We start from the raw sequence: 18,810 nt of genomic DNA, 5'->3' as shown, positions 1-18,810 counted from the left end.
CCTAGAGAAGTTCCTTTAGCATTTGTTGTAAAGCTGGTTTGGTGGTGCTGAATTCTCTTAGCTTTTGCTTGTCTGTAAAGGTTTTAATTTCTCCATCAAATCTGATTGAGATCCTTGCTGGGTAGAGTAATCTTGGTTATAGGTTTTTCCCTTTCATCACTTTCAATATGTCCTGCCATTCCCTTCTAGCTTGCAGAGTTTCTGCTGAAATATCAGCTGTTAACCTTATGGGGATTCCCTTGTATATTATTTGTTGTTTTTCCTTTGCTGCTTTTAATATTTTTTCTTTGTCTTTAATTTTTGATAGTTTGATTAATGTGTGTCTTGGCATGTTTCTCCTTGGATTTATCCTGCATGGGATTCTCTGTGCTTCCCGGACTGAATTGACTATTTCCTTTCCCAAATTAGGGAAGTTTTCAACTATAATCTCTTCTAATATTTTCTCAGACCCTTTCTTTTTCTCTTCTTCTTCTGGGAGCCCTATAATTCAAATGTTGGTGCGTTTAATGTTGTCCCAGAGGTCTCTGAGACTGTCCTCAGTTCTTTTCATTCTTTTTTCTTTATTCTGCTCTGTGGTAGTTATTTCCATTATTTTATCTTCCAGGTCACTTTTCTGTTATTCTGCCTCAGTTATTCTGCTATTGATTCCTTCTAGAGAACTTTTAATTTCATTTGCTGTGTTGTTCATCATTGTTTGTTTGCTCTTTACTTCTTCTTGGTCCTTGTTAAACTTTTCTTGTACTTTCTCCATTCTATTTCCAAGATTTTGGATCATCTTTACTCTCATTACTCTGAATTCTTTTTCAGGTAGACTGCCTACTTCCTCTTCATTTGTTTGGTCTGGTGGGTCATTGCCTTGCTCCTTCATCTGTTGTTTGTTTCTATGTCTTCTCATTTTGCTTAACTTACTGTGTTTGGGGTCTCCTTTTTGCAGGCTGCAGGTTCATAGCTCCCGTTGTTTTTGGTGTCTGCCCCCAGTGGCTAAGGTTGGTTCAGTGGGTTATGTAGGCTTCCTTGTGGAGGGGACTGGTGCCTGTGTTTTGGTGGATGAGGCTGGATCTTGTCTTTCTGGTGGGAAGGACCGCGGCTGGTGGTGTGTTTTGGGGTGTCTGTGACCTCATTATGATCTTCAGCAGCCTTGCTGCTAATGGGTGGGGTTGTGTTCCTGTCTTTCTAGTTGTTTGGCATAGGGTGTCCAGCACTCTAGCTTGCTGGTCATTGAGTGGAGCTGGGTCTTAGCGTTGAGATGGAGACCTCTGGGAGAGCTTTCGCTGTTTGATATTATTTGAAGCCAGGAGGTCTCTGGTGGACCAACGTCCTGAACTCAGCTCTCCCACCTCAGAGGCATAGGCCTGACACCCAGCTGGAGCACCAAGATCCTGTAAGCCACATGGCTCAGAAGAAAAGGGAGAAAAAAAGAAAGAAAGAAAGAAAAGTAAATAAAATAAAATAAAGTTATTAAAATTTAAAAAATTATTAAAAATAAAAAAAGTAAAACGTAATAAAAGAAAAGAAAGAAAGAAGAAATGGAAAGACAGAGCGCTAGGACAAATAGTAAAAGCAAAGCTATACAGGGCTTCCCTGGTGGCGCAGTGGTTGAGAGTCCACCTGCTGATATAGGGGACATGGGTTCGTGCCCTGGTCTGGGAAGATCCCACATGCCGCAGAGTGGCTGGGCCCATGAGCCATGGCCGCTGAGCCTGCGCGTCCGGAGCCTGTGCATCCAGAGCCTGTGCTCCGCAACAGGAGAGGCTACAGAAGCGAGAGGCCCATGTACCACGAAAAAAAATAAAAGCAAAGCTATACAGACAAAATCACACAAAGAAGCACACACATACACACTCACAAAAAGAGAAAAAGGAAAAAATATATATATATCTATATATATATTTAAAAAAAAGGAAGAGAGCAACCAAATCAATAAACAAATCTACCTATGATAGTAAACTCTAAATACTAAACTAAGATAAACATAAAACCAGAAACAAATTAGATGCAGAAAGCTAACCCCAAGTCAACAGTTGCTCCCAAAGTCCACCGCCTCAATTTTGGGATGATTCGTTGTCTATTCATGTATTCCACAGATGCAGGGCACATCAAATTGATTGTGGAGCTTTAATCCGCTGCTCCTGAGGCTGCTGGGAGAAATTTCCCTTTCTCTTGTTTGTTCGCACAGCTCCTGGGGTTCAGCTTTGGATCTGGCCCTGCCTCTGCATGTAGGTCGCCTGAGGGCATCTGTTCTTCCCTCAGACAGTATGGGGTTAAAGAAGCAGCTGATTGGGGGCTCCGGCTCACTCAGGCTGGGGGGAGGAAGGGGTACAGAATGCGGGGCGAGCCTGCGGCGGCAGAGGCCAGCATGACATTGCAACAGCCTGAGGTCCCGTGCGTTCTCCGGGGGAAGTTGTCCCTGGATAACGGGACCCTGGCAGCGGGGGGCTGCACAGGCTCCCGGGAGGGGAGGTGTGGATAGTGACCTGTGCTCGCACACAAGCTTCTTGGTGGCTGAAGCAGCAGCCTTAGCATCTCATGCCCGTCTCTGGGGTCTGTGCTGATAGCTGTGGCTTGCGCCCGTCTCTGGAGCTCGTTTAGGCCGTGCTCTGAATCCCCTCTCCTCACGCATCCTGAAACAATGGTCTCTTGCCTCTTAGGCAGGTCCAGACTTTTTCCCGGACTCCCTCCCGGCTAGCTGTGGCATACTAGCCCTCTTCAGGCTGTGTTCATGCAGCCAACCCTGGTCCTCTCCCTGGGATCTGACCTCCGAAGCCCGAGCCTCAGCTCCCAGCTCCCACCCGTCCAGGTGGGTGAACAGACAAGCCTCTCAGGCTGGTGAGTGCTGGTCAGCACCAATCCTCTGTGTGGGAATCTCTCTGCTTTGCCCTCCGCACCCCTGTCGCTGCACTCACCTCCGTGGCTCCAAAGCTTCCCCCCTCTGCCACCCCCCCGTCTCCACCCAAGGAGGGGATTCCCAGTGTGTGGAAACCTTTCCTCCTTCACGGCTCCCTCCCAGAGGTGCAGGTCCCGTCCCTATTCTTTTGTCTCTGTTTTTCCTTTTTTCTTTTGCCCTACCCAGGTACAAGGGGAGTTTCTTGCCTTTTGGGAAGTCTGAGGTCTTCTGCCAGCGTTCAGTCGGTGTTCTGTAGGAGTTGTTCCACATGTAGATGTATTTCTGATGTATTTGTGGGGAGGTAGGTGATCTCCACGTCTTGCTCCTCTGCCATCTTGAAGGTCTCCCCAGAAAACCAGGTTTTATACTTTAGTTCCACAGTTGATAAACAAGGGTTCCCAATGGCAATTTTATTTTCCTTTTTACTATTCTTAGTATTTTTAGATTGTAGAGCAAATTTTTATTTCAGTTGACCTTCCAATGTTCTCTGGTAGCATGTTTTATCTTTTCCACATAAAAATAAGTAGGAATTTTTTAATGTTTACTAATTACTTGAATTCTTAACTCTAATAAAAGTCACATCTAAATAATTAGGGTGTGTCCTGGTTTTAAATATGGATCACTTAGCAACAAGCATAATTGTATACAGCTGAGAATAGTTTTAGGATATTTTAAAGAAATCATACTAGGAAAAACACTTCCAATGTACCCTATGCTCCTAACAGACCCACATCAAGTAGTCAGTCATCAACTTTTGAAGATGTATAAGGGAATGATATGTCATTTTCTGTGTATGGTCCAACATGTATAGCCTTGAAGTATCCATAGGAGACATCAACAAACATCAGAGGAATTCAACATACCAAATAAGAAGTCCAAAAGAGTAAAATATCTTTTTTCTAGCCTTCTACAGCCAGCATTTAAGGTACTGTTTTAATGATTATGTAGATTAATTCACTATACACAGTTCTTTAATAATGGCATTAATTTTGTATGCAAGCAGATTTTAGTTTTTAAATGGGTTCCACAGTGATTTAAATTGAAAGTAACGGTGAGAAAAATTTATTTAGCCAAACCCATTATTCAATATTTAGGCTGTTATGGAGCTATGAACTTCCTACAAAATAAGAATATAGATTTCTGTACACTTCTTCTGTTATGTTTGAGCAACACCAAATATGATGGCCACCGGATGGACAGAATCATTACCTGAATTCTCATATCGACACACAGGTGAAATGGTGAAACAGAGCTCCTAGGGCATGGGGTGGGGGCAGGGTGGGTAGAGTCCCAAATTTGGAATCAGACCAATAGAAGTTTTTCTTGCAGCCCTACCACTTGCTTACTTAAATCTAAATTTACTTTATTCACTTGGAAAAATGGAATTATAATACCTTGCTTTAGGGTTGACATGAAAATTAAAATAAATGCATATTTATTGTGTAGGCCATTGAAATGAGGAGAAAGTTCTTAAGAGGCATGACCTGACTTAATCTGACTAACGCAATACAGTAACATGTAAAAAGTGCCTAGAACACCATGCTGTTATAAATGTTAATGATCCTAAAGAATCCAACGGATTCTTGTTATAAATTTAATACAGAGAGTGAATTCTCTAGGCTTCCCTTATATCACCCTTCCCTAAGTACATATTTCTATACACTTGCATACTATGGGCTAAAAGAAGCTTTGTACCTTACAGAAATTCTAGCACACTGGCAGAAGAACTTATGTACAAAAATGTTCACTGAGCATTGTTGTTAATCAATGAAAATCAGAAAAAAATTAAAATGTTCATTTATAGGAGGATGACAAATTTTGATATATTCACTCAACCATTCTATTCAGATAAACCACAAAAACAAAATTTTAAGCAAAAAATAAAGTTGCAGAATGATATCTATAATATAAAACCACTTATATGAAATTTTAAAGCATGGAATGTATTGTAAATAGATTTATACTTAATAATTAATAATATACTTAATAATGGTGTGATAAGGTGCATGGAAATGGCAAAATCCAAATTCAGGGCAAGGCAGGAGGTAGGAAGCAAGGCAATGAGATCAGGCAGGTGTCCAAAGAGGGCTTCAACTCTATCCAATATGCTTTACTTTCTCAAAAAACAAATTAGACTGGAGCAAAGATGGTAAAATGTTTAGATTCTATAGAGCTGGCTAGTAGAAGTTTATTATATTATTCTCCACATTTTCTGTATATTTGAAATATTTTATAGTAAAAAGAAGCTTTACCATCATGTAAATAAAAAGAGGCAATTTCCCATAACAGACAATAGTTGTTCCAGAGATACTCAGGCGATGAAGAAGGACAGGAATGGCAGAGGTGGGGAGGTGACTAAAGTAATAAGAGGGCTGGGTATAGAAGAGAAGCTCCTCTCTGACTCTGAAACCAGGAAGATAATTTTCCTTCCAAGGATTAAGGAAATAATTCAGCTATGTAAGTTGTGAAGAGAATAGAAATGATTCATTGTTAATCCAGAAATCAGTGTACATTATCCAGAAACAACATTAAGCTTGAAATACTTACTACAACCCCGGTCTTGGTGGTAGTTTCTCTGTATGTGAAGTTGCAAATTGCCCAGGCTAAATAATACGTGGACATGAGAGGGGTCTGTGAAAAGTGATCCGTAACCCATCCATCTTCCTCAAACACGGAAGTTTCCACCGGCATATTGGATAAAGATAAATAGGTTGCTTGATGCTTGATGCTGATTTTGAAAGTAGCCTTGTAGATTGGCTCATCAAAACAAGGAAATGCCTTTCTGGCATGTGTAGGCGAAAACTGAGTAACGCCAAGGAACCTGGAAAAAAGAAAATGACATTCTCAATTACATTTGTGGCTCGAGTTAAGTTATAACCACTTTATATGCTTCTGCTTATGAAATAATATGCTTGAGCAAAATTACGAGACAGTTTTTTTCTGAATCAAACTTAAGTGCATGAATAGCATGGAAGCATACTTCATACATATTTCCGCAACAATGAAAATTCTTCAAGGAACTTTTGTCTCAACTAAAGGAAATTCTCTAAACCCAGAGCCATGCTTATTAGACAAAATATTACACTTTACAGAAAAACAACTCATCATCATATTGGCAAGTACTGGAAAATAATGGTTCTCCTTTTTGGTATGCCTCAGTCTTCTCTCCGAAACTGTACAACCAGTAAAGACAACGAAATCAAAATCCAAAACTTGTCATCAGATACAAGTAGGGCATAGACCATCACTGAGAAACATCTATGTCCTCAAATCTCAGGCTCAAATGGCCTGATTTTGTTAAGGAAAAGCATTTTGAAATCTGACAAAACTTGGTCTGCATTCTGGCTCCACAACATTTCTTAGCCGAATCATCTTGGATGATTGCTAAATTTCCCTAAGGTGTACATGTTCATTGCTTAAAAGGAAATAATCACGCCTAACTTAAAAAGCATTGTAAAGCTTAGTAGAATGGAAAAGGGGATGTAAAGCACCTATCACTGTGAATAGATGAACAGCACCCCGAAGGCAGTTAATAAGCAGCAGCCACTGATTCACAATATCTTCAACCTTTCCTGGAGTGCTATAATATACATTTACATAGAATAATCCAGATACCGTTGGTTTTTACCACCCATGACATATATTTACTATATAAATTATATGTTAATATAATAAAGTAAATTAACTAATAAATATCTATATAATAAATACATCAATGTGTGCACATATATATATAAAATATTTAATGCCCTCAAGTTTTCAGATCAAGCTGCAAAGTTGCATCTCATTAAAACTCCAGAAGCACCCTCTACATTCTTTCACTGTTACGGTTACAAATCAAAACACTCAAACTAAGTACTTGAAAAAGGACACACTTTTAACTTAAAAATGGGGCCATTATTTATGAAAACATTCATGACATAAATTAATTAAACTTTTAAAATGATACTAGTTAAAACTGGACATAAGTCAATAACAGACCCTTCATAAAACATTACTGAGTGCTACAAGTCATTTCTTTAAAAGGCTCTTTCCCCATAGTAGTTCTGCCACCCCTCCCCTCTCCATCATCCACAGTGTTCATGGTTAATCTCACATGGCACACTTTCCCGCTGAGCCAAAACTTGGCCTTAAAATTATTCTCAGCACAGCACTTCAGGCAGTTACTACCGATCAGTAGGTGTTGACATGTGTATTGAATCTTACTGGCTATCCCTGGCTCAAACCATGAAATGTAAATGTTTATACTTTTTTAAAATTATGAAGCTTACATGCATTACTGAGGGCTTACTTTTTAAAAGTTTAGTTTTGAAACAGAGAAAAATAAGACATTTTCAAGATTGATTGTATATTTATTCTGAGAGAGGGGAATTGAGAATTATCTTGAAATAGTACTGGGCTGCTGCATACCAGGCTTGGATAAATCACTTAACTACCTGAGTCTATTTTTTCATTAGTAGAAGGAGAATAATATTTTCTAGGCCTCCCTTACAAAACTGTCGAGATGATAAAATGGGGTAATGTATAGGAAAGAAGTTTTAACTATAAATCTTCAGAAAAATATAAGGTTAAAGTTGGAAGCAATCTCAGAAACAAATTGTCCAGCTCTCGTAAATTCCTAAAATCAGAAAGTAGCTCCAGTAGGGTTAAGCGATTTCTCCAAAGTTACGCAGGCAATTAGCGCAAAGCCGGGTCTAGAATTCACATTTTCTGTGTATGAGTAAAAGGTAATTTTATTTCAAAAACAGTAAAATTAATCTTTAGCCATAATTTATAAACAATGTTTTAATTTGACTATTGGTAATAAAGGTTCTTCTTTCCAAACTTGCCAGCATCTTGGTAATATTTTTCCTATTTTCTACTGACAGTAATACAGTTCTTGCTTAACGGAGTGTCAGTAACTTTTAATTAAGATGCACCCATTTACAACTTGCACGTGCTTTTGTCTTACCTATGTGCTTGAATCTCATCTTTCTTATTAAAATGTCCACTGAGCTTTATATTCCTTTACTGAGGCTATTTAAAAGATACCTATGGAATTTAATATATGAGGAAAAGTGTTCCCTTTTAACTTTCAAGTACCTGAGAAATCCAATTCCAGTCATTGAGCAAATAGATATTGTCTGCTATGTGTGATTTTCACTCTATTAGGTGTGTGGTAGGATTTTTTTTTTTTTAAAGATAAAACCATTTTTGTCCTTAAGGCCTTTGCAATCTACCTGAAAAGGGAAATATATATAATACGTAAGAAACAACTAATAATACTAGGGGAAAGTTCTGCAAGAGTTCAACAGAGAGGCTGTACTTAGAGTGTATTAGTCATTAAGTAAAAAATCAAAGGTGTCTTTGGTATTCAGTAATTAAACGGTAGGAATTTATTAGATGTAGAAGATCTAAATACCTCTGGGCTAATGAGAAATTAATAAACCAAATATTTATGCAGAAGAATCATGTTGTGCTCAAGTCTCTTTTTGCCTCATATAGTAAGTAAATATGTTAGTAAGGCTAGCAATTTAAATAGCTGATTCTCAGAGTTGAAAGGAACTATAAAGATCATCTAGTGACTTTTTCTGCAATTAATATTCTTAATGAATTCCTACACACAGTATATATCTATGCACTGAGGGCCACATATATTTGATAATGTCTAAATGAGGAAATACCAATTTCACAGTCTGGCACCTGAGGACGATTGCAATTGAATTTCAATTCAGTATTTAGCAAATCAAAACAAGCCCCTTGGAAACAAGAGCAGTTGGACTAGATTACACCTAGGGTCTTTTCCAAGCTTGAGATCCTATAACTGAACAAAAATTTAAAATAAAATATTCCCTGAATTTGATGAGATGTTTTTAAAATATTAAATTACGTTACTGCTAAATGGCTTTTTGCTACAAGATCTATTATAACGCATTTGCTTTTCTTAGTCACCATTTTTAAGTGTTCAACGCTGTGGAGAAAATGATAAATAGATGTGCTTCCTTCCCTCAAAGAGTTTATACTCCAATAAAATAAATAAAACATATGCCTAAACAGGTATCGTACAAAAAGACATGACAACGAGGGAAAATGCATGAAGAAATTACATCTTCCAAAGCAAGGTTTCAAACCCTTGGCACTACTGACTTTTTTTTTTTTTTAATGTTAAGTATTGGTGATTCGGTGGTAGAATTCTCGACACTACTTAACATACGAGGGTGGATAACTATTCTTTGTCGGGGCCATCTTGTGCTTAGCAGCATCCCTGGCTTCAACCACTAGATGCCAGTAGCACCCCCTCTCTCCCGCTGTGACAACTGAAACGTCTCCGGACATTGCAGATGTCCCCTGGGAGGCAGAACTGACCCCGCTGAGAACCACCAGTCTTAAGAACTGAAGGAAGGCTTTATGGAGGAGGAAGCGTAAATTCCTGGGTAGTAAGGGTCACAGACACATTGGAGAAGTGAGCCAATTGACTACTGGTAGCACAGAAATAAACCTTTAAAAAAGTTTTGCCTCACATATGAAGTTCGCACCCTGTCTGCTCTCTTCCAGGTTCCGATTTTCTCGGAGCCCAGTGTTGCCGTCTACCTCGAACACCTACCTCTCTCACCCTTGATAGTCTCCTTTCTAACAAAGAGAGCCAGTTTCAGGCTCAGTGCCCCCAACAGGCAACAGTGTCTGTTGGATTTCAGAAATAAAATCTTGTCTTCGCTGCGTATATTTTATGGTTGCCTTCAACTGGCGGAAGTGAGACTGCTTTCCTGCTTACCGTCAGTAGAAACGCCAGAGACCTCTAGCGAAAGGGATTCGGAGCAGAAAATAATGAGTTTGGTTTCTGAGCAAATTTCAGGTGGAGTTTGAGGTGGTAGCAGTACACCAGGTAGAAAAAAATACAAAAAATTAATTAAAAATAGAGAACATTTTAATATAGAGTAAGGATGTGAAATACCTATGTAAATACAGCAAGAAATAAAACAGTAGGAGGCTGAAGGTAATGGGGAAGAGCATTTTGTTGTCTACTTTTCTCCTGCTTTTTCTCAAACAAAATCATTTGTATCTTTTAAGGAGTCCCTCTATTATCATAAAAACATTCCACCTCCAAAAGTGACATCCTGGAAGTGTTATTCCAAGAATGTCACTTTAGCATAACTAGAAAAATATGAATAATATGCATGTATTTTAATGCTCTTCCATCTAAAATAAATTACTTGATTTCTTAACAACTTGTCTATTTGACATTTTGGTTGAGCTAAGAAGTAGAGCTTAAAGCTCTATGTTGCCTCTTAAGGATACAGAGAATTGATTTCTTCTTATTTCTGCGGAAGTTCAACTAGGCAAGCTACTTGTGTCAAGTCATTATAAGATTCAGCAGAAGCAATGCATTAACGTTGGTTGATATTGCCAACAAATTACAGTATATGATACAATTTCTGTTCCATTATTTTCAGTTTGCCTTTTCATCAAGTTAAAATATGCAGAAGAAACAGACATTTGCATAACACTGCTAGTATTCAGATTGATTCATGTTTCATTGCGGAGCCCACCAAAACCAAGAGAACCTCAAAAATGGCAAGGCGTTTTTGAGAAGTTTCCATTTTGACCACATCTATGCAGACCACACATACAGCACAGTGAAAAATGCTCTTTGAACTTGCTTCTATCGCAACTGCAATTTGCCTACGGTTGCAATAGTTTAAAATTGGTAATAAAAACTCCCAAGATCGAAAGAAGTGATCCAGTGGATCATCCAGCTACTATTCAACTGTTTCCAGGAACTGAGCAAAGTTACAGGATCATGGAAGTTACACGTCCCATTTAAAGTTAAGGTTGTTCATCAAAATGCAAATTATTACTCAATGACAAAACATTTTAAGCCAAAATGGGTCGTTGTTTAGACTCTGTGTTTTTATGTACTTCAATGAGTCAGTAAAACTCTGCCATTTCAGAAGAGAAGTGTTCCTGCTGAACATTCAGTGCTATAAGCAAGCACGTAGTCTATTGTTTTTTAAATAACCATTCTAGTAAACTAAAAACATAATGCAATAATGCCAGCAAAATGTATGTAGGAAGTGGTGCACGTGTGAATAATCGTGTTATAAAAACAGAGCATAAAATTCATAATTGTTTTCATTTTTATACACTACTGTTATCGAAAATGAGCACTGAGTACTTGATCACCATGGATGAAGAGTATTACGAATGCACTAAAATTACTTTCCTGTGCCATAATATTAGGTTTTCATAAGAATAAATAAACTAGTGTCTGCGATTCATTTCTTTAATAGTGGAAAGAGAAAAAGTATTGTGTAAGTATTATAAAGTACTACTACTGGTGGAACTCACAAAGTCTTGAAAACAGTATCTAACAACTGATGTGCCTTTCCCTTGGTACTTGGAGCTTTTCTTTTCCTGTACTAGCTTCCAGTGACAAGGAAGGCACCCTCCTGACCCTTTGGTAGCTGGTTTGCTGACAGAGAGCAGGGCCATAATCAGAGTTGTGAGTTCCTTTTGTTTCACACACTCTTCCCACTCCCTCAATCCTCTCCATCTCAGTGTCTGGACCAAGCATGGAGCTTCTCTAGCTGTGAAATACCACAGCCTTCCTCTTCTCTTCCTTCTTCACTGTGGAAGGGCTCTGCTTCTTCCTCTCCCCCATCTTTTGAACTCTGCACAGGGGGGCAAAACAAATAGCAGTGGAAGGGATGTCCACAGTGATCATTTCCCACTGTCTTGCTAGTAAGGGGAAACCTAAGGCAAAAACATTGAGCCTAAATGACCTTGTACCAGCTCTAAGGGTAGATGTCCAGGCATGTAATAGTATAATCGTATTTCATACCCACAGACGTGCTTACTAGTTGTCAGACACCATTCTAAGTGCTTTATTACTTTACTCATGTAATCCTCACAAATAACCCCATGAAAGAGGATATCATTATCCTCATTTTCCAGATAAGAATACCAGACGCAGAACATTTAGGAAACTTGGCCAAGGTCATAAAGCTAATAAACGGCAGAGTCAAGACATAAATCGAGGCAGTCTGGTTCCAGAGTCCCTGAACATACACACACACACACACACACACACACACACACACACACCCCTTGCCACCCAGCAACACAACTAAAAGTGGCTCGCTTATTCTTAAAGAGATAAAAAGTAACCAACAGTGGCAATTTTACAACTTGATTCTTTTTCCATCCTATGATTCTTTTTTTTGTTTGTTTGTTTGTTTTTTTGAGTGTGTAGTCATGAGGAAAGATCCGAATACTTAAACTAAAACTTTACCCGGCAAATCAACACAGGTCTGCACTGGGAGGAATCCATTCTCCCCTGTCCCTGCACAACTGTTGCCGCCGGAGCTCCTTAAACCCTGGGGCCCCTTGTTTATTCAGAGACTGAGAAGGCACACTTGGAGGCAAGGAGGGCAGGAGTGGGGAGCCTGGGACCCTCCCCCTCAATTCAGCCCCACTCAGTAAGATCTTGTCAGTCTTATTTCACTCTCACAGCCCACTCAGCATCCAGCTGTGCCTGTCTGTGAATCATTTCAGATTGTCCAAAGAACTGGGAAGGGCAAGAAGTGTTTTGCATCTTTATATTCTCTCAAATCCTATGTAGCAAAATTCTGTTGGAGAGAGCAGCCACTCTCTAGTGGCAAAAAGCAGGATTGCATGGGTCTTTGAGAAACTCTGGAAGAACCCAGCCACTACTGTAAGTTTGAAAGGATATAAAGGACACACAAAGAATTAAAAGGACGATAAGGTGATGATCATGGCTGGTGGGTAGGAGGATGAGCCTGGGGCTATGGAGGGATGCCCTTCTTTACAGACTGTCAAACACTTATGAGTTAAAGGTAGACTATTTCTTCTTCACTCTTTTTATACCATTCTTTACAGCCATGCTTAAAGAAGTGAGTCCTGTTCTTAAAGAGACAAATATCTTTATGTCATCATCAAATGTCATCATCATCCTCAAGCAAACCTAAACGGTTGCCCTGTACTGTTGTCTCAAGCCCAACCACATACACGGCAAAAACTGATTTGAGGAAATAAATATGTTATGCAAATCCAACACAGGGAAACCAGTCACAGGTCTATCTTTGCTTGAAAGAGATCCAGAGCATATAGGCCCTGCTTAGAGTTGTTTTGAATAAATAAAAACACAGGCAAATTAATTTAACTCTTTCAGAAATAAGGTATACTCTATTACTACCCAAGGTGATCAAAAGCACAGCAAGACAAACACCAATTGTATGGACTTTCCTCCCTGAATAAGTGATTATTAAATGGTCAAAACTTTCTTTCCCCCAATAGTTTCTAGATTTAGTTTACTGGTGGCATTTTGAATTGTGACCAAAATCCAACACTGGACTCAGTTTGGCCATATGGTTATGTATGCAGTGACAAGAAAACAATGAGCTAAGTCCATTAAGGAATCATATAAAAAGTTTTCAAAGAAACAAACCATTCTCCCAGATTTTTCAGTTCCGAGCCCTCTTTAGAAGGGCAAAAAGCCATTTACTTCAACTTGCTCATGTAGAGATATCTCCTCAGCAGAGTAAGTGGAGAAATGGGGCTGCTTTCAACATAAAAACAACATGGTGGTTTTCTTGTTTTTATTAAATACCATGATTATTAATTCACTCCAGAAAAAGTACAAGGCACCAAACCATGTATGCTGATACCACAAATGATCAATGACTACCCATAAAGTCCTCTATGCTCTCCACAAGATTTCTGCAAAGGAGTTTTTGGCAATTCTCTTTGAGAACCACAATTTTATCTTCTCATTTTACTTGGAGATCATGGTTTCTCTCTAAATAACCCTTGACAGAAAAAGACCTCCTTTTTTCATCCTGTCTTCTGTCACTGTGGCATGTCACAGACCCAAAGTTTGTCACAGAAAAAACAGTCTCCCTTTTGAAAGTGAATAAAATGTTCATTTACTTTGGGTAAATTTCCTCTTTCAATCCGGCCATCTGGATCTAAATTAAGGTACCCTACTTTGAACATGGGTATGCTCGCCATCTGGCTGCCCCAAAGCGGCAATTACTTCAGGTAAATGAAGACTTTGCCTAATTCTAAGCAAGTATATTCTACTATAGGCTATTATGGCATCTGCCTGCTGCCCACCTACCTGAGGGACAAGGGAGTATATATTGCCTAACAGAGGTAATTTACTCTGTAATTTACTCTGCAATTTAATCTGCTGTGTGTAAGCATTTCAAATTGAAGAGAATTATTTTTAATATTCAACAAGTGGTGAATTTCCCTTTAGCCAAACGATTAACTGAGAATAAAAGATGTGCCTCAAGTGGAGAAGCCTTAGGTTCTAACCGGGAGCCTGTCTTCCAACATTTATTTTAATATGGGAACCGGGAGAGGCAAGTCTTCCCTGTAGAACAAAACCAGGGAACCTTCAAAGGGTCAAAGGCATACAGCACATAGTGAAGTCTAATTTTCCTGCCTGACCCAAAGTACATCTCTCAGACTTCTGCGGAGTGAGTCAAAGAATCAGATTGATTATTAACAAGTTGTTTCCACATACACTAAGTAAGGTAGACTGAATGGTAGTATTGATCTTTTTAAATATTTCAGGTTGCTCATTGTGACTCCCCATTGCCAGATTAAATATTTATTTTCATTCCAGAAATTATCTGATAAATTGGTAAAAATTCTGACTAACTAAAGACCAAGATACGTAATCACTAATCAAATGAAAATTTAGAGTTTGCATTTATGTCCTTTTGGAATGAAGGGGAAAGAAGAGGAACAAGTACTTTCTCTAAGAGGCTATTTAGAAATAAAATCATCCTGGGATCTCCAGAAACAGCAAATCCTGCACAACTATTGGGATGCAGAGTTTAGCCACAGGTACACTAGGTTAAACTCTCAACCATCTTTGGGGAAAACTGAACGAGAGAGTTTGAATACAAATATGCACTAGGGTACAAGAAATCAGTTATAGGTCAAGCGGGAACATCTGGTCTTTTTGAGATTCCTGTTCATTTGAAAGCACTGACCAAAACAAGCTCAGTTCCACCAAATGTATTTTGGCATGGCTCAAAAAACAGGACTTTCTGGAAGTATTTATTTCACCACAGCAAGATTTATCAGTAATGATATGCAACTCCCACTACTGACATTTTGACATAATATGCAAATGTGCCTTCTATGCTTTTCCCCCAAATTTGATATGATCGTGGATTTTCTTTTTAATCCTTTTAATCTGTATTCTTTAGAATATGTCAGAGAAAGTGGTGGGAGGGGGTTTAAATTATCCACATCTGATCTTAGGAGTTTGAAAGTGAATAATTTATACATTCACTTATAGGAGACTTTAATTATCATACAACCACTAAAGCATTGGACAATTTATTTAGATGAGGCTACACCACAGGACTACTAACACTTTTGTGTTCTCTTATAACACACTGAAATTTCCCTAGCCTCTTATACTACACCAGCTTCTTCTGAGAGCTTCCAGACATCATGAGCCCTGGTCCAGGGATCAGAAAACCAAAATTTGAGTCCCAGCTCTCCACTGCCAAACCTGCTGACCTCAGGAGCCCTGGACTGCTCTGATCCCAAGTTTTCTGTTGTTGTGAGACCCTCTTGAGAACAGGGGAGGCTCTGCCAGTGGCATCATTACTAATCTCCAACCTGCCTCCACTCCTAAGGTTGTTGACTTCATTTTTAAGTTCACTTTGGTTATTCCCTGGCCCTACAACCATTTAATTAATCAAAGTTATTTTAAATGCAATGGGCTAGGGCAAAAAAGCAAGAATCACTTGTTTATTCATTCAACAACATGCTTGAGAGCTTATACCACAGGACACTCATAACATGAGTGGGCACTCTATGTGCCAAGTACAGAGTTAAGTGCTTTTCAATGCATTTACTCGTGGACACCTGCAACGATCCTATGTGGATATTACTATTATTATTTCCCCAAGTTAAAACTAAAAGTATAGGTTCTGCAGCCAAACTGCCTGAGCCTAAAACCTGCTTTGCTGGCTCACGATGTTACAAGTTACTCGACTTCTTGGTGCCTCCACATTTCCCCATCTGTACAATAGGGAGTGTTGACAGCATCTATCTCATGGGGTTCTTGTGAGATTGAGTTAATACAGGATGCTCATTAAGCACTAGAGGCTGTTATTGTCAGGAATTGGTGACTTAGCTTAATCAGCTTCCTCAAGCCTTCAACACAAGTAGAGTTGCAGCCGAGATTTGAACCCAGTTCTGTTGGACTCTGAAGTCTAAGCTCTAAACAAGCGATAGAAAGCCCCACAGCCTCTCAAAAAAAAAAAAAAAAAAAAAAAGAAGAAGAAGAAGAAGAAACAGAATACTGCCCAAATCTAAAAAGCATCAAAGGCACTCACTAACAAGGCATTTGAGACTGACGGTTAGCTTTCCCCCTTTCACCGCAGGAGCCATTTCCAGAGGCAGTAACTTGTGAACAAACTGGAGTCACTCTGTGTTAGGAGAGCTGGCAGCACAGGCAAGATTTCTCGCTGGCACTGGCCATGGCAGCCGCCAGCACCACCACCAGCCCACCCCCGCCCCCTTACTCTGTCACTGGGACTGGCTCTTACTGCCCAGAATCTCAACTTCCAGTTTTGTAAAACTTCATGGAGCCAGAGCCTATCCAATACTCTGCGCCTTCCAGAAACGGGCATGGTGGGGGAGGGGAGGATCTTGCCCTGCCTGCCCTGTCCTGACATCTAACCGGGATGCGCTGCTGCCCTGGCCTCTGGGGCTCACGAATTTTCCCTCCATGGTAACTAGGCAGGCTTTTGATGTCACCCTGGCCCGACGTCGCTCAGATTACACACTACCCTTTAAGAAAAAAAAAGTTGCTGTGTGCCCCAGGCTGGCTAAGGAACTTTGATTGGGCAGGGGGTCCCAGCCTAGAGAAGGAGTGGCATTTGGCACTGGTGAGACTGGTGAGTGAGTTTGTGGAGTTGGCCGCAGGGAGAGCCCAGGCACCTGGGAGACCCCGAGAGTTCTGGGTGATGGCCATACGTCACCTTCGCTTCCTTCCCCCATCCCTCGCTTCCCGGGTATCCGAAGCTAGACCGGTCCCTGGGTGGCCGGCTGCCCGGCGGTTTCGAACAACCTGGCTGGGTGGGGCGGTGCCGGGCACCGCCTCCCTCCGTACCTTCTCTCCCCGTGGAGCACGTAGGAGCTGCGGAAGAAGCCCAGGAGCTCGTTCTCGATCAAGGCGTTGTAGATGATCTTCAGATTGTAATTCCTCTGCGCGTCCAGCGTCCTATTCAGCACCACCACCAAGACCTGGGTTGGTGGGTAGAGGAAAAAGCCGGCCACCGGGACCGCCCCGGCTACCCGGTCCTCGGCCACCTGCACCTTCTCGACCGCCACACGGGAGGCGTGCAGCACGACGTAGCGAGTGGCGTTCCGGCACGATATCTCCACGTTGACCTCCCCGGAGAAGGTGAAGTTCTCCATGAAGGCGGTGAGCATCAGATTGTAGTGCAGCGGCTTGAGGTGGCCCGACAGGCGCAGTTGAGTCCACGGCTGCCACTGCTGCCGCTCCTCGTCCGACGGCGGCCGGGCGGACGGGGTCTCAGGGTTGGCTTCCCCGCCTGCCCCGGGCTGCGAGGAGTCTCCACCAGCATGGTGGTTGCGCCGGGCCGAACCCGGAAGGCTCTCGTTGCCGCCGCGCGCTGGGAAGCCGGCGGGGCCGCCGTCGGCGTCGGGCGGTAAGCTCGCCCCACACTCGTCGAAGCGCAAGCTGAGCAGCACCGCGAGCATGGTGACCGCGAGCAGCGCCACGATGGACACGGCGAAGGCCAGCACTAGCCGCCTGTGCACAGTGATGTGGCGCTCGGTGGTGCGGGGTCGCACCCCCATGGAGTCCGCCCACGGGTCCGAGAGGCCCCTGCCGCCGGCCCGCAGCGCGGCGTCGTTCTCCCCCATCGTGGCCGCGAAGGGTGAGCTGCTCTTCTTAGCCCCCGCCGCCTCCGCCTCCTTCTTCTTCTTCCTCTTCTTTTTCTTCTTCTTCTTTTTCTTCTCCTCCTCTTGTTCCCCCCGCTCGCCGTCCAGGGCCATCACACCGCCTCCTGCTCCTCCCCCGCCCCCTCCGGCACCTCCCGCGGGGGGCCCACCCTGTCCACCGCCAGTTCAGGCATCAGAGAGCGCACGCGGGCGGAGGGCGCGACGCCAGCTGGGACCCTGGGGAGACTGGCCCAGCTTCTTTTAAGACGGGCTCTGGCCGTAGGCGACAGCAACCTCGGTGCCTCCCATCAGCCCCGCCTCTCTCCGGACACGGGCGGCGGAGGCGCGGGGCGGCGAGCTCTGGGACGCGCCCAACTTGGAAAGCGTCTCGCTCGCCCCAACGCGCGCTACTTCTCCGGCGGGCGCCGGGCTCAGGGGCACATGCTGCCCCCGCCCCTGTGCGCCTGCGGCTTCTAGCTCGCAGTCCCCTGCGCAGAGCTTTCGCCTGGCTTTCCGCGGGAGCCTTCCCGCGGGTCCTCGGCTGGCAAGTACAGAGAGCGATGGAGAAGGAAGTTAGGGCTGCCGCTTTCTCTCCCCACTCCAGCGGCGGCGTTCAGTCCTCTGGGTGGGATGTGCTCGCAGCAGCAGTGGCGACGGCAGCAGCAGCGGAGGCGCCCGAGCCATGCACCCCGCAGGCGGGGACGAGAGGATGGCCGAGAGGAAGAAACCGGGGTGAACCAGCCCAGTGAAGTCCCAGGGCCGCAGAGCTGCGCCGGAAATCTGACCTGGAGAAGCCTTCTCCTCCAGCCTGGACACTTTAAGCAGAGGTGGCGACATACAGCGTGAGGTTGCACAGCGGACAGTGAGCCTCCCTAGTTACGACGTTGCTCTGACCTGCGGAGATTGACAAGTGAGCAGGAAGTGTCCGGCCGGGCCATCCCCTTCAGGTAGATGAAGCTCCGGGTTTGCTCTGTGTCCCCGTGGGG

The 18,810-nt window shown here is 42.5% G+C and overlaps 1 protein-coding gene across 1 annotated transcript in view; it reads right to left on the bottom strand.

Annotated features, from left to right (window-relative positions):
* The window catches only part of TRHDE (thyrotropin releasing hormone degrading enzyme), a gene marked incomplete at its 5' end in the record, with an annotated part of 412,544 nt that extends 394,606 nt beyond the window's left edge, over window positions 1–17,938 (bottom strand). The window contains 2 exons of the mRNA XM_082849811.1: window positions 5,432–5,705; window positions 17,028–17,938. Coding sequence (XP_082705937.1) covers window positions 5,432–5,705; window positions 17,028–17,938 — 1,185 coding nt within the window. The remainder of the gene's footprint in view (window positions 1–5,431; window positions 5,706–17,027) is intronic.
* Window positions 17,939–18,810: the final 872 nt, after the last annotated feature.

Source organism: Leucopleurus acutus (assembly GCF_964270905.1).
Source record: "Leucopleurus acutus genome assembly, chromosome: 11".
In the NCBI taxonomy this organism is placed as follows: Eukaryota; Metazoa; Chordata; class Mammalia; order Artiodactyla; family Delphinidae; genus Leucopleurus; species Leucopleurus acutus.
Note: the sequence above shows the minus strand (reverse complement) of the source record. Positions and strands in the feature narration are given on the sequence as shown.